We start from the raw sequence: 18052 nt of genomic DNA on the forward strand, positions 1-18052 counted from the left end.
CCTCAGAATCCCCACCTCAAATTCCCCGCCTCTGATTCCCCGACTCTGATTCCCCGCCTCTGCTTCCCCGCCTCTGCTTCCCCGCCTCTGCTTCCCCGCCTCTGCTTCCCCGCCTCTGATTCCCCGCCTCTGATTGCCCGCCTCTGATTTCCCGCCTCTGATTCCCCGCCTCTGATTCCCCGCCTCTGAATCCCCGCCTATGATTCCCCCCCTCTGAATCCCCGCCTCTGAATCCCCGCCTCTGATTCCCCGCCTCTGATTCCCCGCCTCTGATTCCCCTCCTCTGATTCCCCTCCTCTGATTCCCCGCCTCTGAATCCCCGCCTCTGAATCCCCGCCTCTGATTCCCCGCCTCTGATTCCCCTCCTCTGATTTGCCACCTCTCATTTCCCGCCTCTCTTTCCTGGCCTCTTTCCCCGCCTCTCTTTCCGTGCCTCTTTCCTGGCCTCTCTTTCCCCACATCTCTTTTCCCCCCTCTGATTCCCCACCTCTGATTCCACGCCTCCGTTCCTCTGCCTCTGATACCCCGTCTCTGATACCCTGCCTCTGATACCACGACTCTGATTCCCATCCTCTGATTCCCCACCTCTGATACCCCGCCTCTCTTTCCCTGCCACTATTTTCGTGCCTCTTTCCCTGCCTCTCTTTCCCCACATCTCTTTTCCGCCCTCTGATTCTCCACCTCCGTTTCTCCGCCTCTGATTCCCCGCCTCTGTGTCCCCGCCTCTGATTCCCCACCCCTGATTCACCGCCTCTCTTTCCCTGCCACTATTTTTGTGCCTCCTTCTCTGCCTCTCTTTTCCCACATCTCTTTTCCCGCCTCTGATTCCCCGCCTCAGATTCCCCGCCTCTGATACCATGACTCTGATTCCCCGCCTCTGATTCCCCGCCTCTGATTTCCCGCCTATGTTTTCCCGTGTCTGATTCCCCACCTCTGATTAACCACCTCTCTTTCCCTCCATCTATTTCCGTGCCTCTTTCTCTGCCTCTCTTTCCCCACATCTCTGTTCCCCCCTCTGATTCCCCGCCTCTAATTTCCTGCCTCTGATTCCCCACGTCTGATACCCTGCCTCTATTTCCCTGCGTTTTTTCCGCACCTCCTTCTCTGCCTCTCATTCCCCACATCTCTTTTCCGTCCTCTGATTCCCCACCTCTGATTCCCCGAATCTGATTCCCCGTCTTTGATTCCCTGCTTCAGAGTCCCTGGCTCTTTCCCCGCCTCTCTTTCCCCGCCTCTCTTTTCCCCCCTCTGAATCCCCGCCTCTGATTCCCCGTCTCTCATTCCCCGTCTCTCTTTCCCTACCTTGATTTCTCCACCACTCTTTCCTCTATTCTTATTCCAACCATCTGTTCCAACGCCTCTGTTTCCCTTCCTGTTTTGCCGCCTCCGTTTCCCCGCCTCTGTTTGTCTCCCTCCGTTTCACCCCCTCCGTTTCCACTTCGATATTTCCATCCCTCTGTTTCCCTACTTTGCTTTCTCCTCCTCTGTTTCCCCACCTGCTGTGGCAGATCTGCATCTGGACGCCTGGAGTGAATGGTGTATGCCTGGCTGTCTGATCTGCAGAGGAGATGTCCCGGTGACTGGAGTGAACCTGGCCTGGAGGTTCCCGAGTCTGTGCCATTGTTGGGACTTTTTTCTTCTCGTTATATAGGTGCATTTTAGTCTTGTGTAGTTTTGATCTTTTATCTGGAGTTGAAATGGCATCTTGTGTTGCCTGATGTGGAATCACAGTTTGCTGGTTAGCATTGTAGTTTCTGGAGGCTGTCATTTCATTTTTAAACTGTGTCCTGGTTTTAAATGACAATACAGGCTACTACTCTTCTTCTATCCATATCTTTTAAATATCCTCACTGTCTCAGTGGACACCCCCTCTGCAATTTCCTCCCTTTCTATAGCTGGGATACTATCCCTGACCAGTAACATTATTCGCCCCCCACCCCACTACCCCTCATTCTATTCCTTTTAAACCCAAACCCTAGGACCTGCATCAGCAAATCCTGCCCTTCCTCCAACCAAGACTCTGTAACAGTCACAACATCATAGTTGTACATACTGATCCATGCTCAAAGTTCATCCCCTTTATTCCTTGCATTGAAATAGACATTTCAAACCCTCTGACTGACTCCATCTGTTTTTTTCCTCTGCCTGTCTTTTTTTTTGACAAACTCAGAACATGTCCCCTCATGCTTTTGAACTTCTGCTCTCATATTGTGGTTCCCGTCCCCCTGCCAAACTGCCATCTGGTATCCAAGGAAAGCATCCTGACTGGTCCCCATCTGTTTCCAACAGGTGTCAATCACACCGGAGCCCAAGAAGAGTGTAATCACCTGCCTGAATGACTATCGACCAGTTGCACTTGCATTAACAGTGAAGAAGTGTTTGGAAAGGCTCCTGTCTGAGTGGTGATGTGGATCCATTCCAGTTCGCCTCTCATAATAACAGCAGATGTTGTCTTACTGGCCCTACACCAATCCCTGGAGCACCTGAACAGTAAAGATGCTCTTTATCAACTACAGCTCGGCATTTAACACCATCATCCCCTCCAAACTGACCAGCAAACTCCAAGACCTGGGAGTTAACACCTCCAGACCACAATCAGTGAAGGTTGGTAAGAATATCCCCTCCACGATCTCCATCAGTACCAGAGCACCACAGGGCTGTGTTCTTAGCCCCCACTCTACTCACTTTACACCCACGACTGTGTGGCTCGGTACATCAACAATATCCCCTCCAAATTTGATGACGATACCACGGACGTGGGTTGTATAAAGGAAGGGGATGAGTCCACATGCAGGAGGGAGTTTGAAAACCGAGCTGAATGGTGCATCAACAACAACCTCGCACTCAATGTCACCAAAACCAAGGAGTTGATTGTTGAGTTCAGGAATGGAAAGCCAGAGGTTTAAAATCCAGTGATGATTGGGGGATCAGGGGTGGAGAGGGTGAGCGAATTTAGGTTCTTGGGAGTCACCATCTCAAAAATTCTTCCTGGACCCAACACCAATGTCCTCGTGAAGAAAGCATGTCAGCGCCTCTAATTCCTCAGGGGTTTGTGGAGGTTTGGGATGACACCAGAAACCCTGGCAAATTTTGACAGAGATGTGGTGGAAAGTGTGCTGACTGGCTGCATCATGGTCTGGTATGGGGACACCAATACCCCTGAGAATAAAGCCCTCCAAAAGGTCGTGGACACAGCCCAGGACATCACAGACAAAACTCTCCCCACTATTGAGTTTATCGACAGGGAATGGTGCTGTCAGAAAACATCAGCAATCACCAAAGATCCACACTCTCTCTTTCTCTTCTCACTGCTGCCATCAGGAAAGAATTCTCGGTGCCTCAAGACTCAGACCCCCAGGTTCAGGAACAGCTGCTCTCCCTCCACCTTCAGACTCCTCAACAACAAACTCAATCAGGAACTCATTTCAGGACCCTTGCAGCACTTTATTGATTTTCTTTGTTTTCAATTCTTTTATCTTTCCAGGTTTCCACTGAACCGTTTATTTTTGCACGACCCATTCGTGGTAATTCGGCCGTGTCCACAGAAAAAAGGGAATCTCAGGGTTGGATGTGATGTCGAGTATGTTCTCTGCCAATCAATGGGAAATCTCCAAATCTTCAATCTTGGTGCAAACCAACCATTACTGTCCAAGCTGCAGATTGCAAGGGCTGTAAAGTGCTGCCACCGCCTGTTCACACTGAGTACTGCATGCATGAAGCAAGGGAGAGAGAGAGATCTAGGTATAATACCACCACCTGGTGTCCGGACTCGCGAACTACAGGGTACATGATTTTTATTTTTCATGGGAGTGTTGGAGAATGAGAGGAGACTTGATTAAGGTTAACAAAATAGAGCAAGATGGATAATATGGAGCTCCAATGCACAGGGAGGTCTCACCTGTGAAGGAGCAAGTGTGAGATCTCCCAGTTCATTCTTGCTCGGGCAGTGGTGGCCAATTGCAAGACAGCTCCAATTAGGGGAAGAGAATATGCTGTTTCAGGTCATGGGTTTGAAACGGTTTCCCCAGTTGTGCCATTCAGACTCAAGAGAGCAGATACTTGCAGACAGGTAGGAAACCTAGTTTTATTGTGGAGAATTGCTTGTTTTTTGGGGTGAAGGTTGTTTGTGGTCTGAGATTCTTAAATACTTTACAATGGAAGCAGCAATTTTCCTTGTGCCTGATTGCTACATAGCAGTTAAAATGTCTCAAATCTATCCCTCAGCCAGTACTTTTGGTCATTGATTTGGAGTGATGGCTTGGCAATATTTATAGCATGGTGAGTCCAAAGCTCTCAAAGTGACAATGTGGAAGGAGTTTGTCTGTTCTTTGTGTTTTCTGCCACCCTTGAGAACTTAAAAAGTGTCCGTGAATTGTGGTATTGGTGAGACACAAGCTTGTTTTGCCCTCTTTTTGTTCTGTATGTCTATAAAGTTTCAGTTTAGGGATAAAATGTCCAGATACTGTTCTGTTCAAAAGTCTAGTAACCAAATCTGATTCTCCCGAGTTCTTGTCATGGATATGTATCATGAAGCCTGTTTTGCAGCAGTCGTGTTGCATTAGAGGTGCACATACAATTTTCAAAAATAATGAGTTTGAAACCAGAAAAAGATCAGGTCGTGCCCAAAGGTTCATCTGTGCTGTTGAATTGAATTGATGGCCCCAGGACCAGAATGTGCACTTCCACCCCATGGCCTTGAGCTTCCCAAATCGCCAATGAACTTACGGCCCCCTTGAGCTGTGGAGTGTGGGAGGAAATCCACACAGACACCGAGAGGATGTAGAAACTTCTTGCAGTCAGTGCTGATTTGATCCTGGGGTGACTCGTGCTGGAGAGGTGGGACTACTGTCCTGCCTTCACCTTGTGATGGCTGATTTTTGTCTGTTGGTGGATGGAGGTCTGACATGATATTCCCTTGGCCTTGAGGGAAAGAAGAGTAGAAATTGCAAGGGCTCTGACAGAAATATTTAAAACCTGTTTATCCACGGGTGAGGTGCCAGAGGAATGGATGTAATCTAATGTTCCTTTGTTTAAAAACGGCTTCAAAAGCCAACCAGGTGAGCCTGACAGTGATAGGTTAATTATTGGAGGGTAATCAGAGAGTACCTCGAATAGTATCTGTTCAAATAGCAGGCCTTAATCAACCATAGCATAGAATACTGGAGTCGGGCAGTGAGGTTGAGACTAGACAAGGTATTGGTGAGGCCCTGTTGAGAGTACTGTGTGCAGTTCTGGTCACCAGATGAGAGGAAAGCTATCAAAGTCGAGAGGGTGCAGAGAAGATTTACGTCAATGTTACCTGGATATCAGCAACTAGATTACAAAGAAAGATTGAGCAAATGATGTCTTTATTCTTTGGATTGTAGATGGTTGAGAGGGGATTTGATTGAGGTCTTTAAAATTACTAGGAGGATAGAACGAATTGATGTGGAGAGACTTTTTTCATTGCGGGGAGCAGAGATTGAAACAGGAGGTATTGAGTTAAGAGGCAAAAGTTTGGAAGTAACATGAGGGGGATCTTCTTGACTCAGAGTGGTGGTTCAGTGGAGTGAGCTTCCGGGAGAAATAGTGGCGGCTGGGTCCATTTTGTCATTTCAGGGAAAATTGGAGGGGAGGGGAATGCAGAGAGGTGGTACGAGAGGAGAGTATTTAGTTCAGTGCAGACAAGAAGGGCCAAATGACCTGTTTCTGTGCTGTAATTGTTATAGGGGTAAAATGTGTGGCAGTAACTTGGAAGTCCGATGCGTATTTGGGAATGGGTCGATGGCCACACTGAAATAGCCCGTTGTATCCCACTTGAAATAATTACATCGAATTCACGGAACAAATTTGAATTTCTCTTTTGAAGATTTGGGATGTGTATTTACTAATTGTAGGAATTAAGTTTTAATCACCCAACACGAACTTTCTGACTCCTATTAACCAAGAAAAGCAAGATTTTATTTGAGAGTTTTGCTCAATTTTTATAAATACTATCTAGATGTTTTCTCTCTTTATTGTTTTCTATTGGGCAGCTGTGGGAGGGGTTACTTTTTAAATCACTATGCATTAATTTTATCTTATTTTCAAAGAAGAAATTTAAGTTTTTTAATGCATATGTTAAATTAAATGTAAAAATGTTACAAATAAGATAAATGAAGAATTGTTTCAGGAACTGGCAATCTTCCACGAGTGCCATTAACTCCAGGCAGCAGGAATATGTGAACGAAACACAAAACTGGCCAGAACAACTGAGGAAACACGGCTAAAAGTGCCCAAAAAGGTGCTGATGCCATCTTGATTTTAACGTAGGTGACACCGAGGAATGCGTTGGGGCAGAGATGGTCTATGGACAGCCAATACGGACGCCTTGGGGAACAAAGCCTGCACCATCAGTAGGGATGGACAATGGTGGGTAATGAATAAGCACATATTAGAGACACTGAGAGAGAGACACACACATACCCAGACAGACACACACACACAGACACAGAGAGACAGATACACACACACACGGACACACATGCACACAGAGAGACACACACAGAAACACACACAGACAGAGAGAGAGACACTGACAGCGAGACAGAGAGACAGACAGACACACACAGACAGAGACACACACAGACAGATAGACACACACAGACGGAGAGAGACACACACAGACGGAGAGAGAGACACTGACAGAGAGACAGACAGACACACACAGACAGAGACACAGACAGACAGATAGACACACATAGACGGAGAGAGACACACACAGACGGAGAGAGAGAGACACACACACAGAGACAGAGAGACACACATAGAGACAGAGAGATACACACACGACAGAGAGACAGACACACACACAGACAGAGACAGACACACAGAGAGACACACAGAGAGACAGAGACACACACAGACACAGAGACACGCAGATACAGAGACACACACAGATACACAGACAGAGAGAGAGACACACACACATACAGACACAGAGACACTCATTTAGACAGAGGGAGAGAGACACACAGACAGTGACACACACAGAGACACAGAGAGAGACACACACACAAACAGACAGAGAGACACCGAGAGAGACACACACATACCCAGACAGACAGACACACACACAGACACAGAGAGACAGATACACAGACACACACACACAGAAACACACACAGACAGAGACAGAGAGAGAGACACTGACAGCGAGAGAGACAGAGAGACACACACAGACAGACACACACAGACAGACACACACAGACAGACACACACAGACAGACACACACAGACAGAGAGACACAGACAGAGAGAGACACAGAAAGAGAGAGAGACACAGACAGAGAGAGAGACACAGACAGAGAGAGAGACACAGACAGAGAGACACACAGACAGAGAGACACACAGACAGAGAGACACACAGACAGAGAGAGTCACACACAGTCGTAGTGACACACACACACACACAGACAGAGAGAGAGAGACCCCTTGGTTGTGCCCTTCACCTTCGCACTTAACTCCCTCGTCTCTCCTGGCAGGATCTCATCACCTTTCCTACCCTTGGACCATGACATCTGTCTGCTCATCCTCCTTCCTGAGAATGGTGTGAACTCTACCTAGAAACACCACAGCAAAGAAAAGAGACCCTTCAGCCCTTCTCGTCCATGGTGAAATATCATTCTGCCAGTCTCGTCGACCTGCACCCAGTCCCTAACCCTCCTGACTCCCCACATCCATGGATCTCTGCAATTGATTCTTAAAACGTAAGAGTTTGAATGTTAAATGGTACACCATTGAGGAGTGTTGTCAAACAAAGGGATTGAGGAACTGTGGTACAGAACTGCCCGAAAGTGGAGTCCCATGTGGAGATGGGGGGGGGGTGGTGGGGGGAGTGAAGAAAGCTTCTGGTATTTTGGCCTTCAGAAATGAGAGGATTGAGTGCAGGAGGTGGGAGGCCACGAGGAAGTTGGACGAGGCATGGGTGAGGCCAACTTGGGAACATTGTGTGCCGTTTGGGTGGCTGGAGGAGAGGAAGGATAGGAATGAGACAGCGCGTCGTGGAGAGGGACAAGAAGGTGTTCTGGCTTTCGGGGTTTGAGTTCCAGGGGAAGGTTGGACAGGCTGGGACTTTATTCCCTGGAGCGTAGAAGATTGAGGAAGATTTGAAAATTGTGAGGGGGGACGGATCGTGTCCATGGGGACAGGCTGTTTCCAAGGAGAGTGAGAGAGATTCAAAGAGGAGGACATGGATTGAGATTGAAGGGGGATTTTCTTCCCTCAGAGGGGGGTGGGAGCGTGGAATGAGTTTTGGGCCAAGGTGGTGGAGGTGGGATGGACTGGAATCTTGGGGGGGAATGTGGGGCAGGTCCTGGTGTGGAAATGTGCAGCCTGAAGGGGAGATGGACTGGAGGCCCGAGGCAGCTCTCGGCCCCTTCCCCAGTGGGACTGGGCTGGCAAGAGATCCCGTGGAGGGGTGGCTCAAGCTCTCGCGAGAGCGACCCCTGGGGGCCGCCATGTTGTTGATCTTTCCCGCCTTTGGAGCAGTTGGTCTCGAGCGGGAGAGGTTCGTGTCGGTGCTTCACGGGCGGGAATCGGGGCATTTTGGGAGCGAGACCAGGGAGGAGGGAGTTTCCACGGGTCGCCCTTTGGGTCCGGGGCGGCCGGAGCTCGGAGGGGAACTGGCGGGGAGATGGTTGTGAGGTGGGGCCGGGGAACCGTGAGGGAGTTTGTGGCGGGGTGACATTAGGGTGTGTGGTAGTCGGGGACCCGCGAGGCTGAGGGGGGTCGGGGCCCGAGAGGCTGAAGGGGGGCTCGGGGCCCGCGAGGTTGAGCGGGGTCGGGGTCCGTGAGGCTGAGGGGGGGGTCGGGGCCCGCGAGGCTGAGGGGGGGGTCGGGGCCCGCGAGGCTGAGGGGGGGGGGGTCGGGGCCCGCGAGGCTGAGAGGGGGGGGTCGGGTCCGCGAGGCTGAGGGGGGGAGGGGGACCCGCGAGACTGAGGGGGCCCGCGAGTCTGAGGGGAGTCGGGGCCCGCGAGGCTGAGGGGGGTTGGGGGACCCGCGAGGCTGAGGGGGGTCGGGGGACCCGCGAGGCTGAGGGGGGTCGGGGGACCCGCGAGTCTGAGGGGGGTCGGGGGACCCGCGAGGCTGAGGCGGGGGTCGGTGACCCGCGAGGTTGAGAGGGGGGGGTCGGGGACCCGCGAGGCTGAGGGGGGGTGTCGGGGACACGCGAGGCTGAGGGGTGGGTGTCGGGGACCCGCGAGGCTGAGGGGGGCGTCGGGGACCCGCGAGGCTGAGGGGGGCGTCGGGGACCCGCGAGGCTGAGGGGGGGTCAGGGACTCGCGAGGCTGAGGGGGGCAGGGGAATGGTGAGGCTGCTGGGAGAGGGGACAAGGACCCAGAAGGGTGAGGGGGTCCCGCCAGAGGGGTGAGGGTGATCAGGACCCAGAGGGGTGAGGGTGATCAGGACCCAGAGGGGTGAGGGTGATCAGGACCCAGAAGGGTGAGGGTGATCAGGACCCAGAGGGGTGAGGTTGATCAGGACCCAGAGGGGTGAGGGTGATCAGGACCCAGAGGGGTGAGGGTGATCAGGACCCAGAAGGGTGAGGGTGATCAGGACCCAGAAGGGTGAGGGTGATCAGGACCCAGAAGGCTGAGGGGGGACGGGGACCCAAAGGCTGAGGGGGGACGGGGACCCAGAAGGCTGAGGGGGGACGGGGACCCAGAAGGCTGAGGGGGGACGGGGACCCAGAAGGCTGAGGGGGGACGGGGACCCAGAAGGCTGAGGGGGGACGGGGACCCAGAAGGCTGAGGGGGTCGGGGACCCAGAAGGCTGAGGGGTGATGGGGACGGGGACCCAGAAGGCTGAGGGGGGACGGGGACGGGGACCCAGAAGGCTGAGGGGGAACTGGGACGGGGACCCAGAAGGCTGAGGGGGAACTGGGACCCAGAAGGCTGAGGGAGGACGGAGACCCAGAAGGCTGAGCGAGGGCGTGGACCCAGAAGGCTGAGGGGGGACGGGGACCCAGAAGGCTGAGGGGGAACTGGGACCCAGAAGGCTGAGGGGGGACGGAGACCCAGAAGGCTGAGGGGGGAACGTGGACCCACAAGCCTGAGGGGGGACGGGGACCCACAAGCCTGAGTGGGGACGGGGACCCACAAGCCTGAGGGGGTACGGGGACCCACAAGCCTGAGGGGGTACGGGGACCCACAAGCCTGAGGGGATACGGAGACCCACATGGCTGAGGCGGGACGGGGACCCACAAGGCTGAGGGGGGACGGGGACCCAGAAGGCTGAGGGGGGACGGGGACCCAGAAGGCTGAGGGGGGACGGGGACCCAGAAGGCTGAGGGGGGACGGGGACCCAGAAGGCTGAGGGGGGACGGGGACCCAGAAGGCTGAGGGGGGACGGGGACCCAGAAGGCTGAGGGGGGAGAGGGATCGGGATCCAAAATGCTGAGGGGGGACGGGGACGGGGATCCAGAGGGCTGAGGGGGGACGGGGTCCCAGAAGGCTGAGGGGGGATGGGGACCCAGAAGGCTGAGACCCAAAAGGCTGAGGGGGGATGGGGACGGGGATCCAGAGGGCTGAGGGGGGACAGGGACCCAGAAGGCTGTGGGGGGACGGGGACCTAGACGGCTGAGGGGGGACGGGGATCCAGAAAGCTGAGCGGGAGGGCGACCCAGAAGGTTGAGAGGGGACGGGGACCCGGAAGGCTGTGTGGGGACGGGGACCCAGAAGGCTGAGGGGGGACCGGGACCCAGAAGGCTGAGGGGGGACGGGTAGCCAGAAGGCTGAGGGGGGACGGGGATCCAGAGGGCTGAGGGGGGACGCAGACCCAGAAGATTGAGGGTGACTGGGACCCAGAAGGCTGAGGCGGGACGGGGACGGGGACGGGGACCCAGAAGGCTGAGTGGGACGGCGACCCAGAAGGCTGAGAGGGGACGGGGACCCAGAAGGCTGTGTGGGGATGGGGACCCAGAAGGATGAGGGGGGACCGGGACCCAGAAGGCTGAGGGGGGACGGGGACCCAGAAGGCTGAGGGGGGACGGGGACCCAGAAGGCTGAGGGGGGACGGGGACCCAGAAGGCTGAGGGGGGACGGGGACCCAGAAGGCTGAGGGGGGACGGGGACCCAGAAGGCTGAGGGGGGACGGGGACCCTGAAGGCTGAGGGGGGACGGGGACCCTGAAGGCTGAGGGGGGACGGGGACCCACAAGGCTGAGGGGGGACGGGGACCAAGAATGCTCAGGGTGGACGGAGACCCAGAAGGCTGAGGGGGGACGGGACCCAGAAGGCTGAGGGGGGAGAGGGACAGGGATCCAAAAGGCTGAGAGGGACGGGGATCCAAAAGGCTGAGGGGGGACGGGGACGGGGATCCAGAGGGCTGAGGGGGGACGGGGACCCAGAAGGCTGAGGGGGGACGGGGACCCAGAAGGCTGAGATCCAAAAAGCTGAGGGGGGACGGGGACGGGGATCCAGAGGGCTGAGGGGGGACGGGGACCCAGAAGGCTGTGGGGGGACGGGGACCCAGACGGCTGAGGGGGGACGGGGACCCAGAAGGCTGAGGGGGACGGCGACCCAGAGGCTGAGAGGGGACGGCGAGCCAGAAGGCTGTGTGGGGACGGGGACCCAGAAGGCTGAGGGGGGACCGGGACCCAGAAGGCTGAGGGGGACGGGGACCCAGAAGGCTGAGGGGGAACGGGGACCCAGAAGGCTGAGGGGGGACGTGGACCCAGAAGGCTGAGGGGGGACGGGGACCCAGAAGGCTGAGGAGGGACCGGTTCCCAGAAGGCTGAGGGGGGACTGGGACCCAGAAGGCTGAGGGGGGACGGGGACGGGGACCCAGAAGGCTGAGGGGGGACGGGGACCGAGAAGGCTGAGGGGGGACAGGGACCCAGAAGGCTGAGGGGGGACGGGGACCCAGAAGGCTGAGGGGCGACGGGGACCCAGAAGGCTGAGGGGGGACGGGGACCCAGAAGGCTGAGGTGGGACGTGGACCCAGAAGGCTGAGGGGGGACGGGGACCCAGAAGGCTGAGGAGGGACGGGGACCCAGAAGGCTGAGGGGGGACGGGGACCCAGAAGGCTGAGGGCGGACGGGGACGGTGACCTAGAAGTCTGAGGGGGAACGGGGACCCAGAAGGCTGAGGGGGGACGGGGACCCCAGAAGGCTGAGGGGGTACGGGGACGGGGACCCAGCAGGCTCAGGGGGGACGGGGACCCAGAAGGCTCAGGGGGGACGGGGACCCAGAAGGCTCAGGGCACGGGGACCCTGAAGGCTGAGGGGGGACGGGGACCCAAAAGGCTGAGGGAGGACGGGTCTGGGACCCAGAAGGCTGAGGGGGGACGGGGACGGGGACCCAGAATGCTGAGGGGCGACGGGGACCCAGAAGGCTGAGTGGGGACAGGGACCCACAAGGCTGCGGATGCCTGTAGCGCATGGCCGGGCAGGATAGTGGAGTCTGGAATAATAGGGATCTTTAACATTTAGACAGGCACATTGATGCGAGAAAAATAGTGTTTTACGGGTGTGAGGGGGGAAAGGTTCAGTTTGTAGAAGGCTTGAGGTATTGTCTTGGACACCGCCCTGGACATCTCAGGTAAAAACCCTCCACCATTGAGAACATTTGCAGGGAACGCTGCTGTCAGAGAGCAGCAGCAATCAAGGATCCACATCACCCGCTCTGTTCTCACTGCTCCCATCAGGAAAGAGGTATAGCCAGGTTCAGGAACAGCTGCTACCCCTTCACCACGAGACTCAACACACATTCAGGGACTCATTTAAAGACTCTCCCTTTTGCACTTTGAATTTTTTCTCTCTCTATTGCAGTTTGTTTTCATTTCCACATTTTCAGAGATTTCAAGTAGATGAGTCCAGTTGGGGAAACTTGGTTTTGGTCTATATAATGGTTACTTTTAACTCCTTTTATTGTTCATTTATATTAGTGTCTGGGCCCCTATTTGGTCCAGGTACAGCTGACAGACCTTTACCAAACGGTCACGTTTATGTGATTTTTTTTTCCGTAGGTAACTGCAGTTCATTTCCACAGCCCAGCGTGCTATCGGACATCCAGTTGATCGTGATACATCTCTTCGCGAAGGCCAGTGCTATTTTTATAAATGAGATTAGATATTTGGTCAAGTTGTCGCTTGTTTCAGTGAAGAGATTGCTCCAGGTCTCACGTGGAGGTCACTGCTGTGATCGTGGTTAATTTTTCTGCGCTTTCTTGCCAAAATGGCCTCACTTTCACGCACGGCAACGTAGAAAAGTTTAATGAAGCTCATCATCCCATTGGCCTTCATAACTATCCTATCAACCTGAGCGGCAACCTTGAGGGATGTTTGGATTTGAACCCCAAAGTCCCTCTGTTTATCCTCACTCATGTAACCGACTGGTAACCTTGTACCCAGCCTTCTGGTTTGTCCTTCCAAAATGCATCACCTCACACTTACCTGGATTGAAATCCTTATCCTTCGACAACCTTCAGCTTCATCCACAACTCCTCCAACCTTCACATCATCTGCAGACATACTGACCCATCTTCTGCCTCTTCATCCAGGTCATTTATAAAAATCATCAAGAGCAGGGGTCCCAGAACAGATCCTTGTGGCACTCCACTCCTCTCTGCTTTCTTCGAACAAGACAATTTTTTATCCACAGCCAAAGTTACCCTGATCCTTTGCCAAATTGCTTTCTGATGAGTCTCGTCAAATTCTTGCTAAAATCCATGTAGACCACATCTACCACACGACCCTCATTCATTTCCTTTGTTACCCCACTCAAATAAAACTCATTTAGACTCATGAGGCATGACCTTCCCATCACAAAGCCATGCTGACTGACCTTGAGAAGTCTGTACTTCTGCAAATGCTCATAGATCCTATACTGGTCTATAATTCCCAAGATTCTCCCCATTACCTTTTCTAAACAAGGCGACTGCATTTGATGGTTTGCGCTGGATTTTGGGGGCAGGGGGCTGGGTGTTTGTGGGCAAGGGCTGGGTTTGTGGGCTGTAGGGGACTCAGGGAATTCTCTTTTCCTCTTAACTGCAAGGAACACTATGTCTAACTTCCTGCTGATGTGACTCTGTCTGCTTTATGACTGAATGAAGTGAATTTTGTGTAATATTGCACTTTATACCATGACAATCAATTGAATTTTGATCTTGGCATGTTTGGAAGAATGTTCTTCGTGACAGTAACCCAGTTTCAATCTGTCACCATGTAAGGGGTTTGAGTGTTTTTTTTTTCTCACCCTTGTTGAAGTCGATTTCCTGTCAAGGTACAAAAAGGTACAGTAACAAACCACAAACTCTAAAACACAGTCTTTATTGAGTCATGCCAGTAAGAATGAGGGGTACCAGTGGTGGGTGAACAGACTCACCTCACTATCAATGTTTGAACGGGAGTTAAAGAACACAGTCACATGGTAGAGCTTTTAAGACATTTTCCTGCCAACAAATTGGATAACATTTCTTGGAAGGTATTAGTACAGCTTCTGCTTTACATTTTGCACATCCTCTTCCTCAAGACATAGAAAGGATTTGTTGTTGGCAATTTAATCTCATGTGCCCATTATAATTAAGAACATCCTTCTGGTCTACAAAATTTCAACAGAAATCTGGAAGGGTTGCTCACAGTCCACATTGGTAATCATTCTCTGCCTGTCTGATTTCTGGTTTCCAATTTACACATGTAAATGTCTAATTTCATAGGAATTTTTAATTCTTGAAGTTGACAATGGTGGCTAACAGTTCAAAGCAGAAACTGCCATTCTGGGACTGAGTGGTGCTGAAGGCTTATTGCAGCCTTTGGATCAGGCCTGATGAGCCTCCTTCAGGTGGCCAGAATACCCCCGATGTAAAGTCACATATTCTACCTGAATGCGGCTGTAAGGAGGCCATGTGAAAGAGCCTGATGCGGCTCGGAAGAGTACTTACCAATCTTCCTTCGGGAGGTATGATCTCCGTGTCTGAGCAATTCCCTCGAGGAACCTGAATGCAGCCGCCTGATGATAATCAGTCAGGGACCCAAATCCCCGCGCCTGACAGCCCCCCTCCTCATGCCCGACAACCCACCCTTCCCACGTCCGACAGCCCCATTCACCTCACCCGAGAGCCCCCATCACCGCACCCGACACCACCAATCACTGCTGCCTGACAGCCTCCTCTGCCCCAACATCCTGTGCCAGCCGCACCTGCCCTGATGTCCTGCGCTGACAGGAACTGGAGTGCGCTCTGAGGCGCCTCTCCTGCAGCTGTCCCTTTCAGGCTGCCATCTGAAAGAACATTCCATAGGGCTGTTTCTGCTTCTGCAGACTGATTCTTGACGTAGAATGCAGCTGAAAGTGGCTCCAGCTGTAGTCAATTCGCACTATTGTTTTAGAGATGAGGCAGGCATTAGGATATGAGACTCAGTCGAGGAGTTGAGAATTTATTCCTGTCTGAAATGTCCTTGGTCACTCTCTCTCCTAGCTTCCTGGCAAAATCTGTGTGATGATGTCTTCATCGCAATTATCAGAACAAGATCCAGCTAATATTCGGCACCCTTCATCAAATTGGAAAGTGAATGGGGGGATTTTTGTGGTCAGGGCTTAATATGACACAGAATGATGCAGGTCTATGTGGATTCAGTTGAAATGAGTGGGCAGATAACCTCTAACTGATCCCCCAACAAACCCACGTCTTATTACCCTCAACCTTCAATACCTGACACTCCCCCAATACTAATCCCCCAAATGGCACAAGGTTGAACTGAGTCCTTTCAGGGTGAGAGGCAGAAGAGTGGCCTTTGTTCTGTACAAGGGCCAACAGATGCCAAGGACCGATCACCTCAAGGAGTGAACGAGGATTTAGAATAGGTTTTCCCCAACACAGAATAAAGTAGGAGCAGGAGGCTGTTTCTCCCTGTGAGCCCATTCTGCCTTTAGGTGAAGGACCACCAGAATGAGGAATAAAGAATGAAGCTGGAGGAACTCAGCTGGTTAGGCAGTGTCCATGGAGAGAGATGGTCAGTTAATGATTCAGGTCCGTACACAGACTGAAGCGAGAAGGGGAGCTGGCACAAAATTGGGAGGGCCTAGTGCCTCGGAAGCCACAGAGCATCACAAGACCACCCGACAGGCTGAACCTGTGATGGACACTATGAACTATGTATGTCATAAAGTACAGTATGTGCTCTGTGTCGCCCCATCACCTCGTTGGGTTTTATCTCAAAGAAGTGGTGAAAGGCTTTGATATAGATGTATGGACTGGCCAGTCCATATCTACCTGACCTTCTCCAACCTCTCCCTTAGCTCCACCCTGGATTTCCCGGACTTGCCCCCTCTTGCTTCTGTTCATGGAACCTGGCCCAGTCGTGTATCAGTAATGCTCAGGTTTTTGGTCATTGAAGGTGTTTAATCACTCCATCCTATTTGACGTGATTATTGTGTGCACCACAATGCTGATCCCAAAGGCTTTGGGCAATGTGTACACCTGGTGTAACTGTGCCCAAACTGTCTGGGCTGCACACGTAGATGAGGAATCGAACTCCCACTTTGAGTTGACTCAGAGAATTAATGAAGGACACAGAGTTTCACCAAACCACACTCCAACTCTCTTTCGTTCTTATATGCAAGATTCTTTGCACAAAACAGAGAGAGAGTTATTGATCGTATTTACACCAGCTTGACTTCAAGTCACAAGATAGTCTCGCGAGCCATTTACTTGGATGATGGCTCGCGTGGCAGCACCCACTCCTGGCGACTGTGGGTCACTCTGATTAGGGCGTCCGAGCAATGCCAGCATAAATGTTGCCAATATTTAGGAGAAATGTTGCCAAATTAAGGAATGGTTGTGGTGTTTTGGAGAATTTGTGTACAATGGTTGTTTTGGGAGAAGTGGAGGTTCTAATAAACAAAAACTGAAGGTTGTGTTTTGAAGGAAAGTATGGAGTGTTTTGCTAAAAAGGGACAAAAGTTGTATTTTTCAAACTATGTCCTGTTTTTGGGTCAAAACCGACATCTTTGCTGTGCAAAAATGTGTGCAATTTTCATTTCAAAAGCCAAAACTGATATTTACAAATTGGGGTTGAAAAAAACATCTGTGCTTTGTAAAATATGAGACAATAAGATACAGGAGCAGAAGTAGGCCATTTCGCCCATTGTGTCCATTCCATCATGAACTGATCCATTCTCCCACTCACCTTTAATACCTTGACTATTCAAATATGTCACGGAGTTGTGTTAACCTTTAATATTAATTTAATATTTCTCGTATATAAAAATGTCTTAGTAAATTAAATTACTGAGGTAAAATATTGTACCTGTATTCTTGATGAGTTAGCTTGGATGTTTCCAGGTGTACAGAACCCATACCACTTGGGAACATTAAAGCATAAACTGTGTCTGGGGCTCGAGAAAAATTTTTTCAATTGGTTTGTTTTGCCTCAAGAAATGAAATCAGATCAGGGAAAGAATTTTATGTCAGATGTATTTCAACCGTTAGTTTATAAACAAGGAGCTCAACAAATTGCATTGTCAGGATTTAAATATGGCGGTTCGGAAATTATGTAAAGATAAAATGCCCAGGGTTTCTTAGGAAAAATTGACTTGGAAATATGAGTTGGTGGGGGGGCGGGGTGTGGTTTGTGTCTTCCGCATTTTAAGAATTTTGAAAAGCAGCTCAATTAAGATTTATAAATATATTGTATAATTTAGATGATATTCCAGCTTGGGTTTGTGTTGAATTTAATGCAATAGGGAATACGGATCCCCAAGATTTTATTTACAAATGGAATCCTAAGCTTTATTTGGAAGTGGGGAATCATCTATTTTGAAACATTTGATTGAGTTGATAATGAAATTGGCATGAAAGGTTTAATATTGAAATAGGCATTTTCCTTCTTCAATAGACAACCAATCCTGGAAGATTTGGAGATGGAAGGGTATTAAGAAAATTAGTTTTGAGGATGTGAGATTGAAATCTTTGAAAGAATTATCTTGTTATTACCAAGTTAAAGCTTTTTTATCTGTAAAAATAGGTCTTACTTTGATGTTACCTAATCAAAGTGAATTAGAATTACTGATTTGTTATCCTACTGGAAATAAATTTATT

General features: G+C 51.6%; 1 protein-coding gene across 1 annotated transcript; it reads left to right on the forward strand.

Moving 5' to 3' along the window:
* The first annotated feature begins 1980 nt into the window (after positions 1-1980).
* LOC138750376 (uncharacterized) lies at positions 1981-6751 on the forward strand. Its single transcript, XM_069912447.1, has 2 exons — positions 1981-3783; positions 6292-6751. Exons 1-2 carry the CDS (start codon positions 3066-3068, stop codon positions 6396-6398), a joined length of 825 nt encoding a protein of 274 aa, XP_069768548.1. The 5' UTR covers positions 1981-3065; the 3' UTR covers positions 6399-6751.
* Positions 6752-18052: the final 11301 nt, after the last annotated feature.

Source organism: Narcine bancroftii, unplaced genomic scaffold (genome assembly GCF_036971445.1).
Source record: "Narcine bancroftii isolate sNarBan1 unplaced genomic scaffold, sNarBan1.hap1 Scaffold_128, whole genome shotgun sequence".
NCBI lineage: Eukaryota > Metazoa > Chordata > Chondrichthyes > Torpediniformes > Narcinidae > Narcine > Narcine bancroftii.